This window comes from Pantherophis guttatus, chromosome 8 (genome assembly GCF_059756535.1).
Source record: "Pantherophis guttatus breed Tessera chromosome 8, ASM5975653v1, whole genome shotgun sequence".
In the NCBI taxonomy this organism is placed as follows: Eukaryota; Metazoa; Chordata; class Lepidosauria; order Squamata; family Colubridae; genus Pantherophis; species Pantherophis guttatus.
The window spans coordinates 59,771,441-59,789,204 of record NC_142070.1 but is presented as its reverse complement, the minus strand read 5'-3'; the positions used below and the strand labels follow the sequence as shown (position 1 = coordinate 59,789,204).

The 17,764-nt window shown below is 39.7% G+C and overlaps 1 protein-coding gene across 1 annotated transcript in view; it reads right to left on the bottom strand.

The window, feature by feature from the left end:
* LOC148112672 (uncharacterized) overlaps positions 1-17,764 on the bottom strand; it is a 130,168-nt gene that overhangs the window by 87,997 nt on the left and 24,407 nt on the right. The window contains exon 4 of the mRNA XM_087875400.1: positions 13,496-13,499. Coding sequence (XP_087731526.1) covers positions 13,496-13,499 — 4 coding nt within the window. The remainder of the gene's footprint in view (positions 1-13,495; positions 13,500-17,764) is intronic.

Here is a 17,764-nt window from a genome sequence, read left to right as displayed (position 1 = left end):
GAAAATTAATAAAGAGAAGACGAAGATAATGACTAAAAATATGTTTAAAAAACAAAAAGAAGAATTGAGGGAGATCTCCAAGATGCAGGTCACAAATAAGGTAAAATACTTGGGGATTCAATTAACAGCAAGATGTAGTTCTCTTAAAGAAAATAATTATAATAAGCTTAAGCAACAGATAGGACAGGATCTGGTGAAATGGGGAAACTTGCAGTTATCTTTGATTGGTAGAATTGCAACTATTAAGATGAATATTTTACCTAGAATCTTGTATCTTTTTCAGACAATTCCTGTAAAGCTGGGTAAGGAATTTTTTTGCAGATTTAAATAAAATGGTTTTGAAATATGTCTGGCAGGGAAAGAAGGCAAGGATAAAACTCAAACTGTTACAAGATGCTAAAATGAGGGGTGGTTTTGGATTACCGGATTTTGAATTATACTATCAAGTGGTTTGCTTAATGTGGATTAAAGAATGGGTAACATTGAAAAATAGTAGATTATTAAATTTGGAGGGACATGATTTGCTGATGGGATGGCATGCTTTCTTATGGTATAAAGGAACTAAAATTCAGGGGTATTTTAGAAGGCACTAGATACGTGAAGCTTTGTTTTTGACATGGGAGAAGATCAAAAAATACCATTATCTGAAGATTCCAGTCTGAGTATCTACAATTGAAGCTTTTTTTTATCCAGTGGTATTTGAAGGGGAACAAATTGTTAGATATAATGAATTATTGGATGAAAAGGGTGAACTTAAATTAAAACAAAACTTAGAAGATCAGGGAATTAAGATAGATTGGTTTTCATACATGCAAATACTTTCCAGATATCGAGAAGACTTTAAACAAGAAGGTATTTATAGTGTTTCGACTGGTTTAGACAAGATATTAATGGATTCAGATGACCATATAATTAAAAAGCTATATGGATATTTACTTGAAGCAAAACTGGAAGAAGAACAAGTTAAAGAATCAATGATAGCATGGGGAAAAATTTTTGGTTATAGTATTGATTTAGAGAGATGGCAAAAATTGTGGTTATATAATTATAAAATGACAATGTCAACAGCATATAAAGAGAATTTGTATAAGATGTTTTACAGGTGGCATCTACCCCCAACAAGAATAGCCAGGATGTTTAAGAATAAATCGGAGAAATGTTGGAAATGTCATCAAACTCCAGGGTCGTATTACCATATGTGGTGGACATGCGTGGAAGCAAGGAGATTTTGGACTAAAATACATACGTGGTTAGAAAAAATGACAAAGAGACATATTGACTTTAAACCAGAAATATTTTTATTAGGAATTTTACCAGAGACATTTAATAAAGAATTACAATACTTAATTGTGAACATTTTAACAGCGGCCAGAATTGTATTTGCCAAAAACTGGAAAGGAGAGAAGATAATTACCGATGAAGAAATTATTATGAAAATGGTGGACTGTGCTGAAAAGAGTAGATTGACATTTGAAATAAGAGAACAGGAAGATAAACAATACTATTTGATATGGGAGATATTTTATCAATGGTTTGATAAAAAAGTATGGAGATGAGATAGCATATATGAAATGTTTAAATATTTATCTTTAGTTTAAGTAAAGAATAATTGCTATATGAGGAGATTTGGAGAATTGTAAATACAAAATGATTTTAACCGATTGAGATGCTGTCTATAATTGTTTGCAAGGATGATATTTTTATGTTATTGTTGTTGTGTTTTTTTTTGTTTTTTTTTGTTTTTTTTATTTTTAATCTAAAATAAAACTTTTTCCAAAAAAAAAACATTTAGAGTTTAACATATGAACATGATCATCTGTTTTGCAATTGCTCAATACATCTACAGTTTGAAAGATTCCAGAATTTGGGGATTTACTTTAACAAAACATGATATAAAGGGTTATATCAAAAGCCCAATTTCCAAAGAGCAAACACCTTGAACAAACAAACAGAGAGCACAAAGAAGTGTTTGGCAGTGAAGGTCATGCAGGAGGAGCATTTTTCTTTTCCTAGTCACAACCATCTCAGTAATCACCTTTGGAACTCGCAAAATTTCATCACTTCCTAAAGATGCTTAGGCCAAGTGGATTCATTAGTAATCATTCTTTTCCTCCTCCTCAGGTCCAGCCAGTTCCTTTCCTCTTTCCCCTAGTCCATCAACCCTGCTTCCTTGTGAAAAAGTTTCTGGTTCTCAGAAGTTTATTATTTGGTCTTCTCCCAGACTGCATTGCCAAAGAAAAACAGCTCTTCTAGTTCATATGACAGGATGTCAGACAATTGTTAGCTGTTGCACACTGTCACTGATACTATTATGAGAGCTGATTACAAACTGCCTGGAGTGGCAGAAGATATAGATGAGGCCTTTCTAGGTCAGATGAGAAGACTTCCAAAGAGTTATATGATACCCAGAGTGGGGATTTCAACTTCCTTGGAATCAAATTCTATCAAGAGTTAAAAGTCCAACAAGTTCTCGTCCTCTCTTGTTAGCAATTTCATTTGTCATATTGGAAGAAAGAACAAGGGAATCTGCTATCCTTGACCTAATTGTGACCACTTGATTTGAACAAATTACAGGATCCTCTGTATGTTGGTCTAAGTTGCAATGATTTAAATTTAGTCACTGATGCAATAAGTAATTATGGAATATTTTTCATTTGTTACATCACTACAAATGAATAAAAAATAAACTTAAATTCCTCTAGGAGTCAGATGGCATAAAAATGTAATTATTTTATTATGGTTCATTATTGTCAGATCCCTAAAAGTGATACTGACAATCAATTGGGAGAAGGGGGAGACTTGGATTCGATTTAATAGCATTGCCTGTGTCAACAGATATTTTACAACCTATATCCTGGCACCAAAGAGCTCTGAGATCCTCTTAACGTGGAGGAATGTTTATGATAGCCATGTGGGTTGTTTCACTTTAAAGGATAACGGTGTGAATACATGTTTGTTCAGGTTCTCAGGGAAATTAGTAAAGAAAACATCTTCACACTTGTGTATTGGCTAAAATCTGCATTCTGACTTAAAGGGAGGGGTCTCTACTGCTTTAATCCTAAAGGTACTCAGCTCTTGCTTTAACTGGGTTGCTATCACTTCTGTTAATAAAAGGATCCTTTTGAACTACCCCATTTCAAGAGTCTTTACTTTCTTAAGTTGGAAGGAGAGGCAATCCTCACAATTATACAGTCAGCCAGAAGTTCAGACTGGATTTGTCATTTTTGTCTGCCTATCAAGTCCTTCCCAAGGACCTGGGATAGGCAGATGTGGATGTTGGATAGTGTTACAGATATCGCCGTAAGTGATGGTTCCAAATAAAGTTGCCTTTTGCAATTGACTGATAGTGAATTTGTCACTGCTGATGGTGTTCAAGTGCTGCTCCAGTTGTTTTGGGATTGCACCCAATTACTATTGGTACAATTTTTGCTTTCTTTTGACAGTTTTTTGCAGGTCTTTGTATTTTGTTATCTTCTCCATTTCTTTCTCTTCTATTCTGCTGTCTACAAGTACTGCCATATCCACTATCTAGACTTTTTTTGTTTTTGTTATAACAATTGTTAAATCTGGGGTGTTGTGAGGCAGGTCCCTTTCTGTTTGTATTCTAAAATCCCAGAACACTTTAGCTTCTTCATTTCCTATCATTTTGTCTATTTTGTGGTCCCACAGTTTTTGTTTGCAAGCAAATGGTATTTCAAATCTCACTATGTTTAAGAGGAATTTTCAGGGAGATTAGATACCACACTCCAGCCCTAAGACCTGCAAATGGAAATCGAATAACTGTATTCACTCATTCAGTCAGAAGTGATTCTAAGTGGACACACTAAAACAAAATTATAATATAACATGAACAAAAATCTGTCATTGCAGAAATTTACACAGGTTTTCTTTGTTGATAATCTTGCTCTATATTTTTCCTACGAGGGGCAACAAAGCTTTTGTCAGGACTGCTGGCTGGATACTTTATATTTTTCTTATTTTATTATAATTTGAAAACACAGTGTGTGGTCCAGGATGTAATAACACACTATCTCTCCTTTTTCAGTTTTCAGTTTGGATTCCCAAGGGTACCTCACTTGGCTTTCTTTTTCTGTCCTGGCTCTTCTCATCCTGTTCAAATGCATGCCTGTTTATACTGTAGCTATTGCATTCCTTACATCAAACACACCATTATCCATGTCCATTTTTTAAAGGGTCATTTTGGGGTTGCAGAGTAATTTAATATGCACATGAGAATTCTCCCTTGAACTCAACTGGTTGTTCAATGTCAAACTTAGATTGAACTGTAGCATCTGGTTGCATTTCAACAGATGGTAGCTGATCATGTTTCCTGACTGTGCATTCAAGAGTTTGGTGGTAATTTAAAGAAGAAGAATGCACACAGAAATACAGTGTAAATTGTGTACTATTAATAAAGTATTATTAACTGTTCATCTTCCATTTAGGATCATCATTTTTTCCCCATTACACATAAATGCATCCTAAACACAAAGACATGGAATCGCATTTCTGGAGTGGATTAGCTACAGAGCAAAAATTACCAAAGTCTGCCTTTTTCTGTGTTGCCATTTGGTTTAGTTATGTTGCCAAGATGATATGCAGTCATCTGTCCTTGTAACAGTAACAGAAGTAGGAAAAGAAACTGGCTGTTCTGCATGGCAGTTGAATTGCTACTGAATCACTATTTGCCTGGGAACTGGTTTATCTTGAAAGCACCTAAAGATATAGGCACACCCAATCTAAGGGCTAATGAGCTGCCACCACCAGATTATCCGCTAAACAAAACCAAGTAACAGGTGGAATTCTCTGTAAGAGAACCAGAGGCCAGTTTTTCAAAAACCATAAAAAACTAGAAATGGTTGTGAGAAACCGCCTTGGCTATGAGACACTTGATAATACTGTTTAGTGACATTTTCAGTGTGGCAAGTTGAAAATACTCAAGGAAGACAATTTAGTTGCTTCCAACTATGCTCTGCCCGGGGTTGCCCTTAAAGAAGCATCCAGAAGCTCCAATTGCAATAACCCACATGGTTTTGTGCAGACTCAGGTATCCACATGTATCACTTCTCTTGCAGGAGTTGCATTGGCTGCTGATTTGTTTCCGGATGCAATTCAAGGTGCTGGTTGTCACCTTTAAAGCCCTACATGGCTTGGGACCAGGCTATCTGAAGGATCACATCTTCCTGGTTACATCCACCTAACTTATAGCAGGGAGGCAGGGAATGCTGTGTGTCCCATTTCCTAATGAGGTAAAACTGGTGGGACCCAGAAGAAGGCTACTTCTCCATGGTGACTGCAGCTAGAACTGTATTTGCACAAAACTGGAAAAGCGAAGAGATCCCTACAGATAAAAATGTGATTTAAAAAATATTAGAATGTGCAGAAATGAATAGATTAACATTTGCAATTCAAGGAAAGGAAGAATCAGATTATTATAATATATGTGTAATGATTGCCTCTCCTTCCAATTTAAGAAAGTAAAAACTCTTGAAACGTGGTTGTTCAAAAAGAACCTTTTATTAAGCAGAAGTGATAGCAACCCAGTTAAAGCAAGATCTGAATACCCTTAGGCAAGACAAGTAGGATTAAAGCAGTAGAGACAGACTAACTAACCCTTTAAGTCAGAATGCAGATTTTAGCCAATACACAAGTGTGAAGATGTTTTCTTTACTAGTTTCCCTGAGAACCCAAACAAACATGTATTCACACCGTTATCCTTTAAAGTGAAACAATCCACATGGCTATCATAAACATTCCTCCATGTTAAAAGGATCTCAGGGCTCTTTGGTGCCAGGATATAGGTTGTAAAATATCTGTTGACACAGGCAATGCTATTAAATCGAATCCAAGCCTCCCCCTTCTCCCAATTGATTGGCAGTATCACTCTTAGGGATCTGACAATATGAGAGTTATTTTATCAATGGTTAGAGAATAAATATGAGAGTGATGTATTATAAAATCAGATAAGTTAAGAGAAATGTTAGGGTTAGGTTATTTTATCATTATTATTATCTAGTATTAATATAAGAATGAATGTAAGTAATGAACATGGTGGTAAGTTGAATTGTTAAGACACAAAGAATTTTATACTCAGATGACACACTGTTTAATGAAAGATGGAATGTTTGTATTAAAAGTGTCTGTGTGTGTGTGTGTGTGTGTGTGTGTGTGTGTGTAGGTCTTTGGTTATTCGGATTTTCTCCCGCGTAAAATTGGAAGTACCTTGGTGACGTTTCGACGAAGTCTCATTCGTCATCTTCAGGCTGGTGTCTTCAGCCTTGTGCTTCTAGGAGCAATGTGTGATCGTGGTTGTTTCTTCTTTTTAACTGCCAGTGGGGGAATGACCTGATTGGGTGGGAGCATGGCTGTGTTCTGATTGGGTGGAGGTGTGTTCTGATTGGGCGGGGGCTTGGCTGTGCTCTGATTGGGTGGGAGGGTTGGCTGTGCTCTGATTGGCTGGGGGTGTGTTCTGATAGGGTGGGGGCTTGGCTGTGTTCAGGTTGGTCTGAGTTGCAGGGGGATTTGAACTTGTGGCCTGCATTGCTTTTGTTTGGCTTTGCATTCATGGTCGTGCTACATCTTCATGGTGTGTGTCAGTTTGCTTCATGTATGGATTGGAGGGGTTTAAAGTGGCTAATGATGCAGCTGTGGTCTCATATAATCAGACTTCTGGTTGGTGCCATGGGGATACAGACGGGGAATTAGTGGGCTCTTTGGAGCCCCACAAAAACCCTGTTTGCCAAGCCCCCGCCGGTAGGTCTTTGGACCTACCCTGTCCTGTAGGGACAGGGGGATAGAGAGGGACCTCTCGGTCGGCCAAGAGGAATGGGCAGGTTCCTCGGGGCCCAGAGGCTTGCCCTCTGTGCGGAGGCGGTGGAACAGCAGCCATGGCGGCTGCCCTGAGACTGCGGCAACTGGGATACAAGAATGCGCAGGAGGAGAAGAGGAGAAGCGGAGAGCAGAGCCAGGAGTTTGCATGCCTGGTGAGTGGACATCAACCCAGGCAGGAACTGCCCACAAACGCTGAATTCTGCTTCCGCCTTAACAGCGGCTGAGAACTATTGGGGCACAAAGACAAAAGACCTGTTGGTGGATAACATAAATTACTGACTTTTTGGAAATGTTTGACTACAGATCTAGATATATTTTTTTTCTTTACTTTTTGGTGGATAAATGAGATTGGACTATGTTTGGGAGAGAGGAAGGAGAAGAGGAAATAATTATGCCTTCAAAATCAAAGGAAAAAGACAAATGGAGACGGATAAAATGGTTGCCAGCTGAAAAGTGAAAGTGTAAATTCCAGGCTGCTTGTTACTTGAAAAAAGAAACTTTGTTGCTTGTTATTTAAACTTGACTATTTTGAGGAAAAGACTCAGAGAACTTGACTTAAGATACATAATCTGTTCACTGGAGGATTTATTGAAGATTAGAAAGAAGAAATTAAATGGAACAATGGAAACTGAACTAATAAACGTGGCAACAAAAGAAGAGTGTGGCAATAGAAGAAGGACATGATGATACCATAAATGGAATAGCTTCACAATTAACTTTGTAGAACTCATAACTTTGATGACATTGAAATGGAAAAGATACATATTTGGACAGACTGGAGAAAGGAATAATGGAATATATTATGTAACAAGACAACAAAATATTATATTTTGATTTAAATGAATGTAACAGTTTCTGGGTGGTTGAATAATGCTAGGAGATATTTTTTTTTCCCCTCTCTTTTTCTTCTCTATGCTCTCTCTCTATTTCTTTCTTCTAGTATTTTTCTCTTTGTTTCTTTTCCCCTCTCTATTTTCTTTTCTAATCCATTTGACCTCTTTTGTTATATTTCTAGTCTCTTCCTTTTTTCTTTTTCTTTTTTAGCGTTCCTTTATTTTTTTGTATTTCTTTTATTTTAATTATTATTATTATTGCTATTACTCTCTCCTTTTTTCTATTATTATTCTCATATAAATATATAAACAATTTGATTAAGAAATAAAAGCATAAATGATTGAAGAAAAACATGATTTTTGGATGTTGTAATGCCTTTTTAAACTTTGAATTTTTAACTAGCACTACCTACAGATTTAATAATTTAAAATGTTTACCTTTAAAGGCATTGGATGTTAAAAAGAATTATTTATAGAATTAAGAACCATAAAAAATTGATCTTAAAGTGTTTCAAAATGTTTCCTATTGAAAATAAGAAATAAGCATGGAATTGGAGAAAACTTAAGAGAGAATAGGAGATAAGATATTTATTGAAATATATTTTTATCTTAAATTGGTAAGAGATATGGAGGAGAATAGATTGGAAAACAATATTGGTAACACATTCCGAAGTAATTTGGAGCTAAACAACTGAATAAGAGATAAATATTATGAATTAGTTAAATAAATGAATTTAGGAGTGGAGGAAAGCATGATTCTGGAGATCAGTGAAAGCAAAGCTGTGACCCAGTTTTACAAATAATGTAGGAGTGGAGGAAAGCATCATACTGGAGAACAGTTAAAGTAAATTGGGAACCAGTTAAAAATAAAAATAAGAGTTAGGAGTGGAGGAAAGCATGTGCTGGAAAACAGTTAAAGCAAAGCTGTGAACTAGCCAAAATACTGAGTTAGGAGTGGAGGAAAGCATACGCTGCGTAACAGTTAAAGCAAAACTGTGAACTAGCCAAAAATAAAAAGTTAAGAGTGGAGGAGACTATATCTGGGGATCAATTGAAATAAAGTTGTGAACCGGTTAAAAATAGGGGTAGGAGTGGAGGAAAACATTGCTGGAAGGCAATTACTTGAGTTTTATAATAGATTTAGGAGGAGTTAAGGAGAAGGTTGGTGTGCAGTTAAATTATATTGTGAACCAGCTAAAATAATTAAGGTAAGGAGTGGAGGAAAGCATTGCTGGAAAGCAGCTGATTAAGACGCGAACCAGCTAAAAAACAAATTTAGGAGGAAGTGGAAGAGATTTTACTGGAGAATAGTAGTTAAACTGTGAACCAGTTTAAATAAATACAGACAGGAGTATTGGAAAATACAGCTGGGAAATAGATATTTAAACTATGAACCAGTTAAAAATTAGATTCAATAAAATATGAGAATAAACTTGAAGTAAATAAAATAAAGTATTGTGGAAGTAACAAACTATAGAAGGAAATGTTGATTGTTTATGAAATGACTTTAAGAGAGGAAGAAAATACTTTTTGTCAAGATTATGGATATTAGATGTCACTTAAGAGAAGTAAAATATAGATTTGAGGTAATGGGTTTTAGGATTGAGGAATATATATGAAATATTGATTGTTAAAATGATAAAGATTTAGAACAGTGTTTATTGTTTAGAATTTTGGGTGTAATAGTAGAATGATAAATGTTTAGAATAGGATCTTTTTTTCTTCTCTGAATAATCAGAGAAGCCATCGAGATAGAAAAATGTCCCCACAGCATGAATAAAAGAGATGATACCTCCCGCCTACCAGCCATTTGGAAACCCACCCTTATTGACAAACGAATCTCTAACACAAAGAATAACACCAGACCATACTCATGAAAACCACACAGGACATCACCTTCACACATCTACGCAAAAAGCAAGCCCAAACCCACACCGATTATGAGGCACGACCACAAACCAGAAGCCAGACCACAGCTGCATCCTTAACCACTTTAAACCCCTCCAATCCATACATGAAGCAAACTGACACACACCGCAATTCCCAAAATTTTATACTCACAACTCCAAGACAAGTCTGGTTAACAAAATCAAAGATTTATTTGGGAAAAACATGAAAAGAAAAGAAAAGAAAAGCGGTTGCAAGCGTGGCCTCTTAGACCCTTCCCAAATGGATTGAGTTCAAAGAACGCCAAAAGCAGTTTTCAAGCTATACATTTTATACACCTTCACAATGCACGCCAAGTGTAAGAAGCCCTCCCAATTCTCCCTTATTCTCTTAAATCATCCTTTAAGTTGTTTTACACTTTAAAGGGTCTTCTTGACAATTTCCGTCCCTCCCCCGATGTTTCTGGCTCCTGATAGCGATTTTTGCCCAAGGCTTAAGTTCCTGTTTCCTGGGGAGCTCTTAGCAAGTCATAATGCATTGTCTCCACTGATTACCATTTATGGTCACTTTACATAGTCAGAAAACAGCAGACAGATAGTCTCACACTTTGGTATTACATCTGTTACAATTTATAAAAGAATAACCTTTATTTATTTCCTTTAATTCCATCCTTTTTCTCTTCTACCTGAATTATTCTTTTATACTTTTAATAATTCATAATTCCCTAAGTTTTCTTTTGGTTCCTGTGCAAGCAAGTTTTTATATTCTGAATCTTCTTTCCCCAAGCCCTGTTTTCCTTCCTTCATTATTAACATTGTTTCTTTCCTCCCGCTCTCTATTGAAGTTGTTATTAAAGTCATGCTTTTCATTGTTCGTTTTAATAACATTTGTATGAGAGGAATCAAACATGGTAAAAACATAACATAATATTATGTTACGTTATGTTATTATCTGCTAACATAATATTAGCCAAGAATGCTAATATTGCAAATTTTGCTAGTTCCTTCCAATTTACAAACCATCCTCTGAACCAAATATTTACCCCATCTAAGGTTAATCCTCTCCAGGTTTGGACTGGGACGAGCTAATTTCATCATCTTGTCTGTAATTTCCTTTACTACCTTTCCACTCTCATCTACTTCAATGCAGCAATTACTCAAATTAAATTTTCCACACACACACCCCTTCTTGGGCTAATAAGTAATCTAAGGCTAACCGATTCTGCATGTTGTAGGTTTGAGGCTTTACACTTTCCTTGGCTAAATGTGCCATAGTACTTACAGTATCATTGGTAATTACTTCAAGCACTGCTTGCAGCCAAATTGCCCTGTTTAAAATATAAATGGGCTCTCTGGCACCTAAGGTGCCATCTTCCGCCCATGTAGCAGGTCCATAATAGTTGATGATCTCCTGTGGAGTCCAATCATCATCCTTCCAACTTCCAATTTTTATATCACTTGGTTGTATGGTTGATAAAAATCTATCTTTATTTTAAAATAAATTTTAAAAAATAATATAAAATTAATTTAAAATTAATTTAAAATTTAAATAAATTTAAACAAATTTAAAATAAATGTAGATTTATCTGATAAAATCATATACAGTTAGTCCCAGCAATTGTTTCTGTTCAATGGGGAGGAGGAAAAAACTTGGCTTTATTATTTCTAAAATGCAAGTTCCGTACCACCCCTTGGGTAGATACCCATAGGCATATTTTCCAAATATCCAATACATACCTTCTGAGGCTATCCAGTCCAGGGTGACATTTTAAGGATCCTTTAAATAAGCCATCTCAGTTATTTCACTTAATATCTCCTCCTTTGATATTCCACTTTCTCCCCACGAACTGTCATTGTTCCATACAGTCAAGCAAATCATATCTCCTACTGCCACTCTCCTATTCTTCCTTTTTCTTTTATAACATACTTTTCCTACTAAATTTGTAGTTAATGCCCAAGTTCCCTCTTTTCCCTTTGTGAACTTGAGAGTTTTATTTTTCCACATATTTATCACAATATTATGTTTCAATTTCTTGAGCTTCCCATGGCCATTGTTCTCCCATATTTGTTCCTCCACACACAAAACAATTGCTTACTGTTAAAGTCTTAGCAATTTCTTCAGCCAGTTGCACAAACATATTCACTGCTTTCTTAGGGAATTCAGGGAATTCTAATTTTTCAAACTCTATCTTACACCCAATACAAATTACATAAACAAAAGCACAGTTACAAAACCAACACATCTGGGAGGGCGCGCAATAGAATCTTCTCAGTTGTAGTTCTCTTCAGTTGGGGAAACCGCAGAAGCAATCATTCAGTCCTACAAAGCAAAAATATAAAAATAGCCCAGGTAATCAAAAATGCTATTCCCACTGGTCCATTGGGTTCTTCAGATCATCAACTTCAGTGGATCTCCTTGGTGAGATTCTACCTTCCACTCCTTCAGTTTTTTTCAGCAGTCCAAATTGCAGTCTCAGTGGTCAACAAGATGATGAAAGGTCCTTCCCAAATTGGAGTCAGTTTCTCATCCTTCCAGGCCTTTATCAGTACCCACTGTCCTGCTTTATATTGGTGTACAGTAAAGCCCAAAGGTGGTGTTTGCAAAGGAATGCCTGTCTATCGCAAAAGAGAAAAACATCTGGACAGTTCCTGTACATATTTTCTAACCATTTTGTCCTTTAATTCAATTCTTGGTAAATCTTCCCTCCCCATATTGTAATTTCTAACCCATCTCTGTAACAATTCCTAAAAGAGCAACAACTTGTGCTGCTAATAAACAAACAATGCCATAGGATGCGGCATCTTGACTCCTAAGCACACAGACATTGAGACATAAAAAATGAAGGTAAGTAGAACAACTTCAAGAATAAAACAAAGAATCTAAATAAGGAATTTTTAGTCAATGCTCTGAAATATATTCGGGTCAAAATTTAGTGTCAATTCTCTGATTTTAGTAAAATGTGAGTCAGATTCAGATTCCATTCAGATGGAAGCAAATTCTCATTGTGTAGGTTAAAACATCTCCAAATATAAGCAAAAACTTTCAAAATAATTTCTTTTATATAGGTTTAATTAAGCATTCTAAACCTCAAAAATTTCCAGAATAATAAAATCAAAATTGTATTCAGAGCAGAAAAGAAAATATACAGTTTCTTTCTTTCTTTCTTTCTTTCTTTCTTTCTTTCTTTCTTTCTTTCTTTCTTTCTTTCTTTCTTTCTTTCTTTTATTAGATTTATATACCTCCCTACTCCCGAAGGACTCAGGGCGGTGAACAGGCACAAAATAAAATACATAGATACAAAAGTTTAAAAATATAATTAAAACCAGATTAAATAATTTAGCCCGAGACAATTAAAAATCCCAATAATTTAAAACAGATTAAAATTTCGATTTAAAAGGATTTTAAAACAGGGGAGAAAATTAGGCCAGGCCGGCTTGCTGGAATAGAAGAATCTTAAGAGCACGGCGGAAAGTGCGTAGATCCGGGATCCTCCGTATCACTGGGGGGGAGCTCATTCCAGATAGTGGGTTCCCCCACAGAGAAGGCCTTCCCCCTGGGGTCTGCCAGTCGACATTGTTTAGCTGATGGCACCCGGAGGAGCCCCTCTCTATGAGAGCGTACCGGCTGGTGGGAGGCTGCTTGTGGTAGTAGGCGGTCCCGTAAATAACCAGGTCCTAAGCCATGGAGCGCTCTAAAGGTGGTAACCAAAACCTTGAAGCACACCTGGAAGACCACCGGGAGCCAGTGCAGCTCGCGCAGGAGAGGTGTCACATGGGAGCGCCATGTTGCTCCCATAACCACCCGCACGGCTGCACTCTGCGCCAGTTGGAGCCTCCGGGTGCTCCTCAAGGGGAGCCCCATGTAGAGAGCATTGCAGTAGTCCAGGCAGGAAGTGACGAGGGCATGAGTGACTGTGTGTAGGGAGTCCCGATCCAGAAAGGGATGCAACTTATTTATTTATTTATTTATTTATTTATTTATTTATTTATTTTTAAATTTATATACTGCCCTTCTCCCTGAGGACTCAGGGCGGTGTACAGCCAGAGTTAAAAAACATGAAATACAAATATTAAAAACAATTAAAATATATATAAATTTGGCCCAAAATTAAAAATACAAACCAATTAAAACATTTAAAATTTCTTCTTAAACCAGCCTGGCTTGCTGGAAAAAGTGGGTTTTAAGGGCACGGCGGAAGGCACTAAGGTCTTGGATTCTCCTTATCTCTGGGGGCAACTGATTCCAGAGGGTAGGTGCCCCCACAGAGAAGGCCCTCCCCCTGGGAGTCACCAGCCTACATTGATTGGCTGATGGCACCCTGAGGAGGCCCTCTCTGTGGGAGCGCACGGGACGATGGAAGGTCGTCGGTAGCAGCAGGCGGTCTCGAAGATAGCTAGCCCGATGCCATGGAGCACTTTAAAGGTGATAACCAACACCTTGAAGTGCACCCGGAAGACCACTGGGAGCCAGTGCAGCTCACGCAGGAGCGGTGTTACATGGAAGCGCCATGCTGCTCCCATCACTACCCGCACTGCTGCATTCTGGACCAGTTGGAGCCTCGGGGTGCTCTTCAAGGGGAGCCCCATGTAGAGAGCATTGCAGTAGTCAAGGTGAGAGGTGACGAGGGCATGAGTGACCGTGCACAGGGAATCCCGATCAAGAAAGGGCCGCAACTGGCGAATCAGGCGAACCTGACAAAAGGTCCCCCTAGTTACAGCTGTCAGATTTCCTCCAAGGACAGCTGCATATCCAGGAGGACTCCCAGATTGCGAGGCCTTTCTGTGGGGGCCAAAGACTCGCCCCCAATAGTCAGTGATGGAGTCAACTGACTATATCGGGATGCCGGGAGCCACAGCCCCTCAGTCTTGGAAGGGTTGAGCTTGAGCCTGTTCCTCCCCATCCAGATCCGCACGGCCTCCAGGCACTGGGACATCACTTCAAGGGCATCATTAGGGTGGTGAATCAGGCAAACCTGATGAAAAATCCTCCCGGTCACGGCCGTCAAGTGCTCTTCTAAAGACAGCCATGAATCCAGGAGGACACCCAAGTTGTGAGCCCTCTCCATGGGGGCCAGCGATTCACCCCCAATAGTCAACAATGGCGTCAACTGACTATATCGGGACGTCGGAAACCACAGCCACTCGGTCTTGGATGGGTTGAGCCTGAGCCTGTTCCTCCTCATCCAGATCCGCACGGCCTCCAGACACCGGGACATCACTTCAAGGGCATTGTTGGGGTGGTCCGGGGTGGAGATGTACAGCTGGGTGTCATCAGTGTACTGATGGTACTTCACCCCGAAACCACGGATGATCTCGCCCAGCGGCTTTACATAAATGTTGAACAAAAGGGGCGAGAGGACCGACCCTTGCAGCACCCCACAGACAAGGCGCCTCGGGGTCAACTGCTGCCCCCCTGCCAACACAGATTGCGACTGGTCAGAGAGAAAGGAGGAGAACCACCGTAATACAGTGCCTCCCACCCCTAACTCTTCCAACCGGTGCAGCATGATACCATGGTCGATGGTATCAAAAGCCGCTGAGAGGTCTAATAGGACCAGGACAGAGGAGCAACCCCTGTCCCGAGCCCTCCAGAGATCATCAACCAACGTGACCAATGCTGTTTCCGTGCTGTACCCAGGCCTGAAGCCCGACTTGAACGGATCCAGATACGTCGTTTCATCCAGGTACTGGGGGAGCTGTCGTGCAACCACACTCTCAACAACCTTCGCAACAAAACGAAGGTTGGAGACCGGATGATAATTAGCCAAAGTATCTGCATAGCTTTTATATGCAGATGAAAGAGATCAAAACAGTGAAAGGCAAAACTGCACAAGCAGGTCATCCATTTGCCCCGCCTTTTTCAGACAGGCTCAGCAGAGAGAAAAAGTGGAAGGGGAATGGTTAAGATGAGCAGGAAAACCCCACCCCCACTTTCCCCCCTAATCTGGCTCAGCAGAGAGCGAGAGAGGAGGGGAAAGGTTAGTTAAGATGAGCCAGTGAGGACAGAAAAAAATTCAAAAGACAACATAGAAATCTCACACCTTTTTTCCCCTAAGGACACTTTGAGAAATAGAGAAAATGAGTTTCTCTATTTCTTTTCCTTGCAACACACTGCACACACTGTAATCAGGCTGCTTGCAGAAACAATTTGTCATGCACACACACACACACTCACATTTCATGCAAACCAATCATTGCAATTATTTCAGGGAGCTTTTTCACAAGATAATGAGCTCCATTTTCTAAATAATTTTGAGGGTTCATCCTTCATCCAGGTCTGGAAATGATTATACACACACTTACCATTAAACAAGATTTGCAGACCTGGGGAGGTTGTCCCTTTAAATCCTCCCTTTTTATTTCCTTGGGCAACCTATAGCTCATTCTTAAAGCAGTGGGAAAACTCAGAGAGCAGTTTAAATCATAAATGTGATTGTGGGCCCTAACTACTCTCCATTTCCCATAGCTCCAAGCTGAGAGATTTACTTAATTTGCAGGAATTTTTTAACAAAAACCACATCAAATTGATCAAGTCAAATTATCTGAATCTTCCCATTTAGACAGGCTTTACGTTTTTTTGTTTCCTCCTAAACCCCAGATGGGAAGAATAAACCTTTTCTTCTGTATTCGTAGTTCTTTCAGAGTTTTCTGGCTCTTTTGAGAATGGTAAATTATCAAGATCTTTATAACACTGCAGTATTTCTACTCCTGGGTCTTCTTACCACACATAACAGCATAAATTAACCATATCCTCTTTGGTCAGCCCCAACTTCTGAATCATCTTAGATTTAGATTTAGATTTTATTGAACTTCTATACCCCCTTCTCCCAAAGGACTCAGGGCGGTGTACAGCCATATTAAAACACATATAAACCACAAAATTTAAGAACAATTTAAAAAACAAATGTATAAAATTTGGCCCACAAAATTAAAAACTAACAAACACCCAATTTAAAAATTCCTATTAGGCCAGCCCGGCTTGTTGGAATAAAAGAGTCTTCAGGGCGCGGCGAAAGGTACGCAGGTCGGGGATCATACAAACCTCTAGGGGCAGCTCATTCCAGAGGGCTGGTGCCCCCACAGAGAAGGCTCTCCCCCTGGGTGTCGCCAGTCGACATTGTTTGGCTGACGGCACCCTGAGGAGCCCCTCTCTGTGGGAGCATATTGGCCGGTGGGAGACTATCAGCGGCAGAAGGCGATCTCGTATATACCCCGGTCCTAAGCCATGGAGCACTTTAAAGGTGGTAACCAACACCTTGAATCACACCCGGAAGACCACCAGGAGCCAGTGAAGCTTGCGCAGGAGAGGTGTTACATGGGTGTGCCATGTTGCCCCCATAATCACCCGTGCGGCCACATTCTGGACCAGTTGGAGCCTCCGAGTGCTCTTCAAGGGGAGCCCCATGTAGAGAGCATTACAGTAGTCCAGACAGGACATGACGAGGGCATGAGTGACTGTGCGCAGGGCATCCCAGTCCAGAAAGGGACGCAACTGGCATATCAGGCAAACCTGATAAAAAGCTCCCCTGGCCACACCCATCATATGATCTTCCAAAGACAGCCGTTCATCCAGGAGAACACCCAAGTTGCGAGCCCTCTCTGAGGGGGCCATTATCTCGCCCCCAATAGTCAGCGATGGAACCAGCTGATTATACTGGGACGCCGGGAGCTACAGCCACTCAGTCTTGGAAGGGTTGAGTCTGAGCTTGTTTCTCCCCATCCAGATTTGCATGGCCTCCAAGCACTGGGACATCACATCAAGGGCATCATTGGGATGGTCCGGGGTGGAGATGTTCAGCTGGGTGTCGTCAGTGTACTGGTGAACTCCCGAGCTGCCCCAGATGCTTCACCGACAGATGGCAGATTGAAATCCCCCATGACCATAAGTCTGGGGGTATCAACCGCCACTCCGGCTGAACCGCTGAGAGGTCTAATAGGACCAGGACAGAGGAACAGCCCCTGTCCCGAGCCCTCCAGAGATCATCAACCAATGCGACCAATGCTGTTTCTGTGCTGTACCCCAGCCTGAAGCCCAACTGGAACGGATCTAGATAGACAGCTTAATCCAGATACTGGGGAAGTTGTTGCGCCCCACACTCTCAACAACCTTCGCAACAAAGCGAAGGTTGGAGACTGGACGATAGTTCGCTAATACAGCCGGGTCCAGGGAGGGCTTCTTGAGGAGGGGCTTTGCCACCGCCTCTTTCAGAGAGG